The 14353-nt window shown below is 39.9% G+C and overlaps 1 protein-coding gene across 1 annotated transcript in view; it reads right to left on the reverse strand.

The window, feature by feature from the left end:
• adgrb2 (adhesion G protein-coupled receptor B2) overlaps nt 1-14353 on the reverse strand; it is a 327164-nt gene that overhangs the window by 132525 nt on the left and 180286 nt on the right. The window contains exons 5-6 of the mRNA XM_063010315.1: nt 3550-3714; nt 562-726 (exon numbers count right to left, since the gene is read on the reverse strand). Coding sequence (XP_062866385.1) covers nt 562-726; nt 3550-3714 — 330 coding nt within the window. The remainder of the gene's footprint in view (nt 1-561; nt 727-3549; nt 3715-14353) is intronic.

Genomic DNA, 14353 nt, shown 5'->3' on the forward strand with positions numbered 1-14353 from the left:
TATCATATTTTTATTTCAATGTGTTTCCTGACAAAGTAATCTGGCACATTTTGTCTTCAAGGCTTCAGCGCTTTGCTATCCGGACGCTGTCTGGATCTGAGAACTGTGGCAATGCCTGACATTTATTTAATCTATAGTCTCCCAAAGCTAAGGTCAAATAAGCTCTTATTAAAATTGTCTGTTTGCCGTGCCGCACTGACAAACCTCACGGGAAGCTGAATGAGAGAGAAGGAGCAAACAGAGAAGGAGGAGGAAAACAGGAGGCCAAATGCCAACCTGAAAAAGACAGAAAGGCCTACAGGTGCACGGATATACAAGAAGTAAAGCCATCAATCCTGACCGACAGATCTCACATGGATGGAAGGGAGGGAGAGTAAAACAGACGCCCGGCTAGACGAAGACACGGCTGCCAAAGGAAAAGACAGACGCCAGTGGAGATTTAGCACGAGGTGCGGGAATAGTGATGAAATCCAAGCCGCTGGTGCGAAAGGAGAAGAAAGATGGGCTGCCACATGTTGGATCTGATGAAGAAAACCAAAACACAAGTGTACATCCACACACCTGGGCATTTCTTCTCGTTGCAAGAACGCACTTCCTCCTCGGAGCCATCGCAGGGATAATTCCGCACGCCCGTGCCTTCGCACATCCGAAAACGCCGCTGCCAACCTGAATCGCAGGTCTTGGAGCACTGGCTCCACTGGTTCCATGCCCCCCAGCTTCCTCCTTCTGGAAAATAAAGAAGCCAGGAAGAATGGATTATAGTCGAGGAGGTGCAAACCAAGACACGTTGAACTGCAGCTGGTGCAGCTGAGGGTGGAAAAGTTCATGTTTGTTCGGAAGGAATGTTTGTCATAGCAGTCTTGGAATTTTAATTAAAAAAAAGGTTATTTTGGTGGTTTAAAGTTCTTCAACATTGTGGTGTGACCTCCTGCTTCTTCATTAGTAGTTCGGATTAATTATAGACAATTTTTTCTTTGAAAATAGCCCGACTGGTTCAAGATAACAGACTCAAATACTTATTTCCAACTGTAATAAGCAGACAATGCATCTCAAAATGCACAACCTGCCAAACCCAGCAGTGGATGAGGTACAACATCCATTTATTCACTCATTCATTTATTCACTCATTCATTTATTCATTTACTGTCCGTTTTGCCACCTCTTTATTCTGTTTGGGGTTGATTACTGTTGCTAACCATGTGCATCCATTTGCCTACTGTGAACGGCTACGTTCAGTACGGTAACACCATGTCACAAATCATCTCAAACCGTCTCCATTCATGACAGCAAGTGTAACTGAATGGCTTCTCCAGTCACCAGATTCGAGTCCAATACTGGCATGATAATGTAATGATAATCCCATACATGTTGCGCCAGTGCTTTTTTAAAGACCTTACCTTAAATAAAAGCTCAAAGGACCAATAGCAGTGTGCTATTCACCATTCTAGCCAACATTTCACATTGCATATGATAATTGTTTGACTGTCTGTGGTCACTTGGCTACATTACCTTTACATTTACATCATTTAGCAGACGCTTTTTATCCAAAGTGACTTACAGTACTGTGACAGTATACTGTCTAAGCAGTTGAGAGTCAATTAAGGGTCTTGCTCAAGGGCCCAACAGTGGCAACCTGGCAGTAATGGGGCTTGAACCTGCAACCTTTCAATTACTAGTCTAGAACCTTAACCACTAGGCTACAAGTGCCAACTGGCCACTTTAGAAACCCACTCCATGGCAGTTTAAATGAACAGTTTTTGTAGTAATGTGTACAGAGGTAGTTTGGAATTTAGTGGTGTGTCTTGCATCCAAGCACAGAAATCTTACAACCTTACCTGGCATCCTGCAGCGGTACCAACCGTACATCACTACTCAGCTCTTTATTTATTTATTTATTTTTAATTATTTATCAGTTTAATTATATGCATCTACACTATATGGCCAAAAATATGTGGACACTTGTCGAAAACCCTGAGCATTATTAAGGCACAGACATACAGAAATAATTATGCTGAAAAAGGAAGTGGACTTTCCCAACTACTGCCCAAAAGTTATATCATTTATATAATTTATTTTATATAATGGATTGTATACCCCTGTATACACAATGGGTGAATCTACATTTAATAATAATAATAATAATAATAATAATAATAATAATAACAAAAATAAAATAATAATAAAATAATAATAATAATAAATATTATTATTATTATTATTTATTAATTCATTCTTTTTTTATGCATTTTTTCAATTTTTCTCCCGATTTTTAGTGTGTCCAATTTTTACCCAATTGCATTATGCTTCCTCTCTACTGGTGCTGACCCCCGCCCCTGATTAAGAAGAGCAAACTGCCACACGCCCCCACTGACACGTGAGCAGTGGCCGACTGCATTTTTTTACCGGCACGAGGCGAGTTCTCATGCCAATTTGTGTACGGAGAGCCACACCCTGATCACATTATTTCTCTACTTTGTGCAGATGCCATCAATCAGCCAGCAAAGGTCGCAATTGCATCAGTCATGTGGCCCCCATCCGGCTCACTACCCTGTATGAACAACAGCCAAACGTTGTTCATGTTGCCACCCAGCCCGATGTATTTAAAATCCCAGCTCTGGTGTGCTAGCGTATTTTACCGCTGCGCCACCTGAGCGGCCTTATTTATTTATTGCTGTTATACCAGCCTTCACTCTTGTGTGCATTTGTGAGGTCAAGCACGTGTCACTTCATCCCAAAGTTGTTCAGTAGGGTTAAGGTCACGGCTCAGTCCAGGACGCAAGGTTTCATCATTTTTAAGCTTTGCCACTTCTTAATTCACGTCAAGCTTTACTGTCGTTCCGTCTCTGTGAGACAGTGTTGAGTGAGAAATGAAATATGGTTCCCCTTAGCGCAATGCTAATACGTTTATCACAGAGCAGCAGCAGGCGCAAGGAAAAAGTGACAGCAGTCGATACATGTAAATACAAACGAGACGCTGTTCAATACGCGGTTTAATAAACTATGCAAATATTTAGTGCTCTGCAGACGAACAACTAACAATAATAAAGGAGAAATCAATGTGATTTAGAAGCAAGGAGTGTTTATGTGTTTTGTACAGAGGGGAAATAAAATAAAAAAGGAAACAGGATGCATTCGGCAAGGAAAATAAATAAACAAAATAAACATTTTTCTATTTACTGTTCAACCAAACAGCACAACCAAATCTTTCCTTTTTGTTTTTATTCACACTCTATTTACTGTCCTATCTTTTTTGGATTTGTGATTGTGTATTTACATTTTACATTTACATTTTTGGCATTTAGCAGACGCTTTTATCCAAAGCGACTTACAGTACAGTTACAGTATACATCTGAGCAATTGAGGGTTAAGGGCCTTGCTCAAGGACCCAACAGCAGCAACCTGGCAGCTGTGAGCCTTGAACCAGCGACCTTCTGATTACTAGTCCAGTACCTTAACCACTAGGCTACAGCTTGCGGTCAGTGTTATCAGTGTTCAGTGCAGTGATTGTTAATAAGACTGTAGTGTGGATGTAATGGTGTAATGACGTACCCCCGCAGGACGGGTTAGGGCACTCCCTCGTCTCCGAATGCGGACCCTTACATTCAGCCCTGCCGTGAGCCGACACGTTGCAGCGCCGCTGTCTCTGCTGAGAGCCGGTGCCACACGATACTGAACAATGAGACCACGAGGTCCAGTCCAACCACTGGCCGTCCACTACAGAGACCAACAGAGACAGAGAGGTAAAATGTTACAGCATAACAACATGGACACAGATATAATACAATATTATTGTGAAATTAGCATTAGCTGGAACAAGTAGATGGTTCTCTCAGGCTGCTTGTCTGTTGAAACCCAGTCCATAAAGAATCTAACTGAACAGTCCACATTTTACTGGAGATCAGATGGAAATATGCTTATATGCTATGGCTAACATCATTTTGTATGCAAAAGTCGACACACATAGGCTTAATGAGCAAAAGTATGCAGACACCAGACCATGAGCTTGTTGGACCTCCAATTCCAAAACCATGGGCAATAAGTGGGCAGTGGTGGCTCAGTGATTGAGGTACTGGACTAGTAATTAGAAGGTTGATGGTTCAGGCTCCACCGCCACCAAGTTGTCGCTATCGCGCCCCTGAGCAAGGCACTTAACCTTCAATTGCATTTCAATTTAATTGTATTTAGTCAAGTACAAGATTCTGTAGGAATTTGTGTCCAGTCAGTTAAATGCATTTGTGAGCTCAGGAACTGATGTCAAACAAAAAGGTATGGCCTACCCCATCCCATCTTAGCTCCCCCTCACCTTGTCTTTGTGCATAGACAAAATGATGCTAAAACAGGAAATGGACTTCCCCAGCTGCTGCCCAAAAGTTATATAATTTATTTTATATAATAGATTGTATACATCTGCTAACAATGGGTGTTACTAAAATGACAACAACAACCTCTGTGTAGGTAAGTGGTGTTAAATAAATCATTTAGTGAAGATTAACCATCTGATCATGTGTTTAACACCAGCTTCAAGTGTGATGGCACCAAAAATTCAGCTTCCCGTCAACAAAATTATGCTGAAAAAGGAAATGGACTTCCCCAACTACTGCCCAAAAGTTATATAATTTATATAATTTATTTTATATAATGGATTGTATACACCGGCTAGCAATGAGTGTAACATCTACATTTAGTAATAATAATTATTGTGACAATTTATCCTTGATTTAAGTATTCCTTTGTTTGCCACAGTTGGTGTTGACTGGGGTATTTTGACGCTTGTTTGGTTGTAAAAATAAATAAAAAATAAATCCAAGAGAGATCTAAAAATGAGGTTTTGTTTATTATAATAAACAGCTCCTTTAGCCAAAAATAAAGACAAACTGGGAATTAGAAATAATAAAGTGCAAAGAAGCAGCAGCAAATTAAACAGTCAGCCAAGTCAAAGCCAAGGTCAAAAAAGCTGTGCGCTCCCAGTCAGCCCCGCCTCCGCCCCGTCTCCTTCCTATTTAACAGGCCTTTGGATCTATATAGGGCACATATTTACAAAACGGAAATAAAAGGCAAAAATTATTATAAGTAATTAATCAAATAAAGAAATGGCTCCTACAATAATAATAATAATAATAATAATAATAATAATAATAATAATAGTATACATACTTTTAGCCATATTTATTTATTTATTAGGATTTTAACTTCATGTTTTACACACTTCGGTTACACTCATGACAGGACAGGTAGTTACTCATTACACAAGATTCATCAGTTCAAGTTTTTAATCTCAGACACAGTCATGGACAATTTTGTATCTCCAGTTCACCTCACTTGCACGTCTTTGTACTATGAGAGGAAACCGGAGTTCCCGGAGGAAACCCACACAAACACGGGGAGAACATGCAAACTCTACATAGAAAGGACACAGGCCGCTTCACCTGGGACTCAAACCCAGGACCTTGTTGCTGTGAGGCGACAGTGCTACACACCAGCCACAGTGCCGCCCCATTTGGCCATATAATGTGCGTACATTTGATAATACAGATTCCTCTGTGTAGATAAGTGGTGTTAATTAAACCATTTAGTGAGGATTAACCCTCTGATCCTGTGTTTAACGCCAGCTTCAAGTGGTAAATAGGTGTAATTCCACCAGCACTAAAATGATATAAAATAATCATAAATGTGTAAATCAGATTAAGATCAGAAAGCAATTACAACAAATGATAATAACATTCATTTTAATTGATGTTGTTCCCTTCAGTTCATTTTGCATGAAACTGTGTGATCTTCTCTATAGTAGCTATAACAACAGCCGCTGTTCTGGAAAAGCTTCTCACAAGATTTTGAAGTTTGTGGGAATTTGTGCCCTTTCAGTCAAAAGAGTGTTTGTATAGCTGGGCACTGATGTTGACCAAGAAAGGCTCAGTTGATGTTCCAGTTCATTCCAGTCCTGTTCAGTGGGGCTGTGGTTAGTTTTTTTTTTTTTTTTTTTAACTCATGTGTTTATAGAGCTTGCTTTGTGCACAGGGGGACAGTCATGCTGGAACAGGAAAGGCCCTTCCCTAAACTGTTGCAGCAAAGACTGAAGCATATAATTGACCTCATATAATTGATTTTTTACACCTGTTAGTGATTGTTGTGGCTGAAACGGATGAATTGAATAATTAGAAGGGATGTCCCAATACTTTTGTCTGTATACTCTATGATGTTTGTACACGTCTGTTGTTGGGAAGTTAATCTGTGTCTGTTTTCTTCCTCTGCTCACATATTGATCCCTCACGCTGACATCCAGCCATGAAAAAGGACACAAGTGCAGCTCAGTTGCTGGGAAAGATGGACGTCTTGGTAAAAAGCATTATTATCTCAGACAAAAAGACTGAATGAGATACGGAGCGAGAGAGGAATTAATCCACTGGCAGCGATAAAGGCGCTACATTTTGGGGTCCAGCCAGCAGTCAGATTTGTGGTGTCCTGTCACAGAAAGGCACCTATGCTTTTAAAATAATTGTTCCTCTTTGTGTGTCCTGCTTTTGGTTTATGATTAATAACTTTGTTAGGAACATTTTCTTTTCCTTCTTCTTTCAGGTTATTTGCTTTGCCAAAAATATAATCAGGAACATTTATCACAATAAAGCATTTTAAAAATGAGTCGTAGAGAGAGCCAGAGAGCATGAACAGTTATCATTCCTTTATTATCTTCTTTCACTTGTTTTGCTCTTTTTATCTTATGTTTGTAATTTTTTTTCCACATAAAAACCAAAATTAAGTTATTTGAAATGTACACTACGTGGCCTAAAGTATGTGGACACCCTTGAAAAAATGACCCTTCCTTTGTTTCCATGAGGTCCATAAAGACATGGTTTAAAAATGTTGGTGAGGAACTCCAGTGTCGAACACAGAGTAATTGTAGGTGTCCACATACTTTTGGCCATTTAATGTAATATGCAGGAAGAGTTCATTTCTCTCTTTGTATGGGTGTGATGGAGCAGGCTTTCCCCAAATTTCTAGTAATTTCTAACCCCCCATCATAATTTTCTTGCCCTATTCACCACTTTGTAACCTTTACTTCCCTGCACTGACCAAGGAGAACCGCAGACTGTCATGCCTATGAGTCCTGCTCTCGTCTCAACTGTTTTTGGTCCATCTGAGCTGAGCTCTGGCCCAGAAAACGTGTCGACGTTTCTGGACAGAATTGATGAACTGCTATCTCTTAACATAACAGCATGTAAGGTTGCATTTTTAGACGCAGTGATGGACCGTATTCAGTAACAACAGTTTTCTGAAGTAATTCCAGGTCTGTGTGGCTATATTTATTACTGTGGCATGATGGTTTCTCATGCAATGCTGTCTGAGGGCTCATAGATCACACACATATAAGGGTTTATAAATGGTTTATTGGCATTAGGCATAAGGGTTTTTTGGCATTGACCTACAAACTGAGATTCCTCTGGATTCACTGGATCTTTTAACAATATTATGTACAGTAGTTGGTAAAATACCTAAATTATTTGCAATAATAACTTTACATGTCAAGACTGAGCCTTTGGAGGAACCTCTTTTATACCACATCATGATACTCTAACCTGTTTCTCCCTCTCCGGCTTATTGTGGAACATTTCTGAACAGTAGTATTATAGCAGAAGCAGCTTGTTCTTTTTATTTTACCTTACAAAAGCTATGTTGGACTAAAGAACAATACAGTAAAGAAACTCTGATGAGAGAGAATGCATCTAGAAAAGATTGAAGGCCACTATGCTTCTGCTCCTGCCTGTGTAGGTGTTTGTCATTTCGAAGGCATCTGGCCTTTGAACCTCAATGCTGATGGACATCAAGTGTTCAGAAATGTGCAGGAGAAGACAGTGTTATGTGTTTTCCTACTGACCTGAAGCACATTTCTCTCAAAGCCTGTTTACAAAGCTCCACTGAACTTTTTTACACAGTTACTGATGCCAACAAGCCATTATGATTATTTCCCACAGTGTGTTGACCAATTAATACATTGTAGGCATTGTTGTACAGGCCAGCAGGTCTACTTTTACAACATAAATAAATAAAGAGGCTGCCAATCTAACTGTATCCAATCACATGATTTGCATTTCAGCCTTTACTGCTGCAATCTTCCACTCCTGATCTTATACAACCACTACACCCTCTCTCTGACCCATGTGCAGAGCCGGCCACTTCTTTTCACCACCTTGAGGCAGGTTTATGTGGGGATCTGTATAGTGCATGGAAAGTCACACATCAATCCCCATCACCCCCTGTCTAATTGTGCAGACGCACTCAGAGGTCGCAACCACAGCAGCCACAAGAAATGCCCTCCGGCACCCCACCTACCAGCCAGTTGTTGTCTGTGAGATTTGAACTCGCAAGCTTGAACTGTTTTATTGTGTTTTACCTCTGTGCCACCCAAGAGCCCCAATATTTCAGTTGCATTTGAAGAAACTTCAGGACAGCCAGAGTTTAGTCTGTCTTGTTTTTAAAGCAAATACATTCAGTGGGATTTTGTCAATGTGTAGCGGGTTTGAAATTCTCGTTTAATTGAATGGATTTAATGAAAGACCTGCTCAGACCACCTGTGCTTATAACTATTCTTTCATTTTAATGAAATGATGACTGGGCTGCTAAAAAAAAAAAACCTTAGACCAGTTGCTATAACCAGAAATAGATTTAATCTATTATGAGGAAATAGCCTGGAGTCCCTTCCTGTAGTGTCTTACAGAGTGCTGCTGCCTAAAGTGTAACATAAAATATAAAATCTTATAAAATAAAAGAACAAAGATATAATAATAATAATAATATTAATAATAATAATAACACTGCAATAATCATAATAATAATAATAAAATAATTAATATTTTTATTAATATTATTATTATTATTATAAATCAATAAATAAATAAATAAATAAATAAATAAATAAATAAATAAATAAATAAATAAATAAATAAATAAATAAATAAATAAATAAAATATCCTAAGGACAGAATTGCTTTTCACATTTTAAATACATAACAACATTTAAATACAATAATAATAATAATAATAATAATAATAATAATAATAATAATTATTATTATTATTATTATTATTACGATTATTATTATTATTATAATAAATAAATAAATAAATAAATAAATAAATAAATAAATAAATAAATATTCAGAATGACAGAATTGCCTTTCACATTTAAAATACATAAACACATAATAATAATAATAATAATAAATATTATTATTATCATCATCATCATCATCAATAATAAATAAATAAATAAATAAATAAATAAATAAATAAATAAATAAATAAATAAATAAATAAATAAATAAAAATGTCCTAAGCACAGAATTGCTTTCCACATTTTTAAGATATTTGAGTATATTTATTTTATAGCAGGTTGAAAAAAAAAGGGCCACAATAAGTCCAAACAACAAGTAACTGACCATTCTATTCACTGAGTTTAGATATTTCAGTCACATCTATTTCTAACATCTGTATAACATAATTTTTATTTCACTTCCATCAACCACTTTATCCTGATCAGGGTTGCAGCGGGTCCGGTTTCACCAGGAAACACTGGGCACAAGGCAGGTTTACACTGGACAGGGTGCCAATCCATCATAGGGCTCGAGCCACCGGGCTTTAAACATAGCCAGTCATGTCTGTGTGGACACCTGGTCATCTGATAGCACCACTGACGTTTGAATCAGGATTCCAGTGGTGGTGGGTTAGTGTAAGAGCCTGCCGCACCACAGTAGCACCATGTATAAAGTCCATAATAAACACATTTGGGATTAATTAAAAACTCTTGTTGAAATGTTAATTTGTCTGTATGGGCACAAATTCTCACAGTCCCACAGAGTTTGTGTCAGTCGTAGCGACCTTACACGCGTGTCTGAACAGGAGCAGCAGGCCTCAGACGTGCAGGCAGCAGGCCGTTTGGGATTCAGGATGCTGCCCGACTGAAATAACAATGTTCCCAGCATAATTCGGCATGTCGAAAGCGATTCCCATAACCACCATGCTTCAGAGACTCCTGCGAAGTGTCTATTAGCCTGACCTGACCTCGCCTGGCGTTAATTGCCGTGAGTGAATTGCACGTCAGCGACGGTCTCGCAGCATGACATTTGAATATAAGAAAGGTGAAGCGGTGAGGAGAAAAAACTCCGTAAGACAGAGCGAGAGGATTCGCCGGCTGACAGGCTGTAATCATCGTCACGCGTAAAACACCGCTCGCACTGATTGGCCCGACCCGTTTCCTCACGCCTCTTCGAATCAAAGGCGTATCACAGTGATGTTCCATCACCCCTAACCTGCACTTGGCAGCCTAATAGGCGCTCTCAGCAACGTTCAAATTGAAACCGAATTGAAACGTAACAGTCAAATGATTTATTGCTCATCCCGGCGAGGTAATAACTAATCTAAGATACGCGGAAGCCGATCATAGAAGACGGGGGCACGTACACCTGTGCGGGTATTTAAATAAGCTTAGAGTCACTTGGTCTGGCTGAGCTAGAGAGCAAGCTGGATGGCACATGACTGGCAGAATGGAGAATATGTTAAGATATGCAAAAGAGGAAGAGGAAACATGAAGCAAACGGCCGCTTTTTCAGCGTCATCAAAGTGCGAATATGAGACGGATCTGCATTTGTGTGGAATAAGCGTCAGATTTACTCTGAAAGCTCCACTTGTATATGTGTTTATCTGGATTTTCCTCCTGTTTCACTTTTAAACTTGTGTTTTACAGCTCAGGGGGCTCAGAAATTGGGAGAATCAGCTTTCCTAAGGCGGTCTAAAATGCTTAATAATAAAAAAAAAGTGCCGCTCAGGTGGCGCAGCGGTAAAACACACGCTAGCACACCGGAGCTGGGATCTCGAATACATTGTGTCGAATCTCAGCTCTGCCATCCGGCTGTTGTTCGTAGAAAGCCGGATAGGGTCTCTTCGTAACAGATGCAACTACGACCTCTGCTGGCTGATTGATGGCGCTTGCACAAGGGCGGGGAAGTGCTTTGATCAGGGTGTCTCTCTCTCTCTCTCTCTTCACAGGGCTGATCCGCATTAGCCCTCACCTAGTGCAGGTGAAAAAATGCATATGGCTGCTGCCTATGTGTCGGAGGGGCCATGGGTTAGCTTCGTTCTCCACAATCAGAGCAGGGATCAGCATTGGTGGAGGACGCGTGATGCAATCAGAGTGCAGAGTGGACAGTGAGTGGACACGGTATTTAAAAAATCCAGCAGCGCTGCTGTGTCTGATCCATTCATACCAGCACAACACACACTGACACACCACCGCCATGTCAGTGTCACTACTCTGTGGTGGTCCTGTGGGGGTCCTGACCATTGAAGAACAGGGTGAAAGCAGGTTAAAAAAGTATGTAGAGAAACAGATGGACTTCAGTCAGTAATTGTAGAACTACAAAGTGCTTCTATATGGTTTTAATGTTATGGCTGTTTAGGGAAGGCTCTTTCCTGCCCCAGTATGCTGAACCAGGCCTTTTCTTCCATCACCACAATTGCTCTTGACTGAGCAGAAACACATTTTATAGACACCAAGTGGATCCCAATTCAACATTAATGCTTATGCTTTGGACATAAAATGTCAAGCAAGCTCATAGTCGTGTCCACATACGTATATCCGGCCGTATAGTGTATATAGTGTATATATGATGTATATTTGTAGACTTTCCTGGCACACACTGGACCACGAGGAGAAATAAAACCACACATAAAGGCAAAATAAAATGTAAAGTAAGAACATCAGGATGGAAGAATGAGAATGGAAACGGTACTAACCAGGACACACAGCTATATAGCAGGGTTTACTCTGAACCTCAGGAGCCGGACAGGCCTCGGGTCGGCCCGCGCAGCTCCTGCTCCGAGTCCGAGAGCCATGGCCGCAGGAGACCGAGCACAGACTCCAGGCAGACCACTCCTCCCACAGGCTATGCACTGCAAACACCGACAGGGTTTAATCTCATTTAACTTTACTCAACCCCCTTTCCCCCATTTTTTACACATGCTTTGCTCGGGGGTCCAGCAGGAGCAGTCAGGCAGTTCGGTGGCAGTTGTGATTGTGGCATAAACAGACAAGCAGAAAAGAAATAGAAGATCTTAGCAGAGCTGCCAGCCTTCCAAGGTGCCAAGCAGACACAAATGGCTGCACTTAAGTCAAGTTAAATGTATCTGTATAGCATTTATTTTTTACTATGGACGTTCTAGGACCATAAATCCTTTAGCCACCACCCTTCAAACATGGTCAATCATGTCTGTGTGGACGCCTGGTCGGCTGATGGCCACACTGACATTTAAATTCATATCTCATATCTAGTTTGGACAAATGTTTAGACAAATGTTTAGACTATTAGGACTAATTTAGACCAATTCTTAGACCATGAGGATTATTTTGGACAAATTCTTAAATCATTTGGACTAGTTTGGTGTTCAGATCATTAGAACAATACCATTCTCAGACCATTAGGACACATTTTTAGACCATTAGTACTAGTTTGGACATTTTTTTTAGACCATTAAGACGATACCATTCTCAGACCATTAAGACAAATTTTCAGACCATTAGGACTAGTTTGGACAAATTTTTAGACCATTAGTACTAGTTTGGACATTTTTTTAGACCATTAGGACAATACTATTCTCAGACCATTAAGACAAATTTTCAGACCATTAGGACACATTTTTAGACCATTAGTACTAGTTTGGACAATTTGTTTGACCATTGGGACTAGTTTGGACAAATGTTTAGACTATTAGGACTTATTTAGACCAATTCTTAGACCATGAGGACTAGTTTGGACAAATTCTTAAATCATTGGGACTAGTTTGGACAAATTTTTAGACCATTAGGTCTAGTTTGGACAAATGTTCAGATCATTAGGACTAATTATCAGACCATTAGGACTAGTTTGGACAAATGTTTAGACTATTAGGACTAATTTAGACCAATTCTTAGACCATGAGGACTAGTTTGGACAAATTCTTAAATCATTAGGACTAGTTTGGACAAATTTTTAGACCATTAGTACTAGTTTGGACAGATTTTTAGACCATTAGTACTAGTTTGGACATTTTTTAGACCATTAAGACTAGTTTGGACATTTTTTAGACCATTAGGACAAGACCATTCACAGACCATTAAGACAAATTTTCAGACCATTAGGACTAGTTTGGACAATTTTTAGACCATTAGTACTAGTTTGGATAAATTTTCAGACCATTAGAACAATTTTTGGACAAATTCTTAGACCATTAAAACTAGTTTGGATGAATTTTGGGTGTGCACAAACCCAGGATGACCTTGACATAGAGTTATTTAATGACTTCTAATCAAATGAATTGTTTAGCAGCTACACAGATGCACACTGTCCCAGTTTTAATTTCCAGTATTTTGGACATTCCTGTAGAAAGTCTTTATCGAACTGGTACGCGGTGTGGTGTGTAGCTTTTTGAACCCACGTGTGAACTGTAAAACACTCTTTTAACTCTACAAGCCAATAAAATTTTAAAATGTCAACCTGTGACTGTTTGAGGTGACGGTACTGTCGTCAATCATTCAATATGCGACACACAGAAATATTAAAAAATGAGATGAAAATCTGAAAATCTACTTGGTGAACTATGGATACCTCAAGGGATTTCTGGGTACCGCAAAGGTAGATTTCCGCGTGGCAGCGAGTGAATAATGAAATTTCAGAGAAAGTAAAGGTTTCCGCCAGAACACGGCAGAGCAACAGGAGTCAGAGTAACGGAAGCCAGATAAGCAGCCAGGCACGAGAACTACACGACCCAGAGGGCATCCAGCATCCTGTTCATCCCTCCTGCTCATTTACACCCGTGATTAGCTTTAATGAGCGAGGCAGCGACATCCCTGCTACATGGTTAGCAATTCAGCTCGATGCTAATTCGCAGTAGCTGTTTTCTATCGCATATATTCACCAAATCCATTTCCTTTCTTTGACACGATTCACGATTTGGTGAATATATGCGATAGAAAACAGGACCGAAAGAGGGACGTGAAGAGAAAACTGGTGAAAAGGCACTGAAAGGAAATCCCGGCCGCCTCTTGAAGGGGTTTAGAGAGACATGATGAGAGGCAGTGGGGTGCAGCAGATATGGCTGAGATTTAAGAGAGGGACAGAGGATCGTGGGGAGAGGCGAAGCTTTCGGTGGGAGGAGAGAAGGGCTTTAGAAGCGAGGAGAAGGAAAGATAGCTGGCCCACACTGTGTCGCACAGGGATGTCGTGTAAATTATGCATGCTGATAAATAATTGATCTGGCTCTGTAGTGCAAAGCTCAAAGAAGTTGGCCTAAGCCCAAAACAGGACGCCCCAAAAAAAAAAGTCATAAG

This window comes from Trichomycterus rosablanca, chromosome 2 (genome assembly GCF_030014385.1).
Source record: "Trichomycterus rosablanca isolate fTriRos1 chromosome 2, fTriRos1.hap1, whole genome shotgun sequence".
Taxonomy (NCBI): Eukaryota; Metazoa; Chordata; class Actinopteri; order Siluriformes; family Trichomycteridae; genus Trichomycterus; species Trichomycterus rosablanca.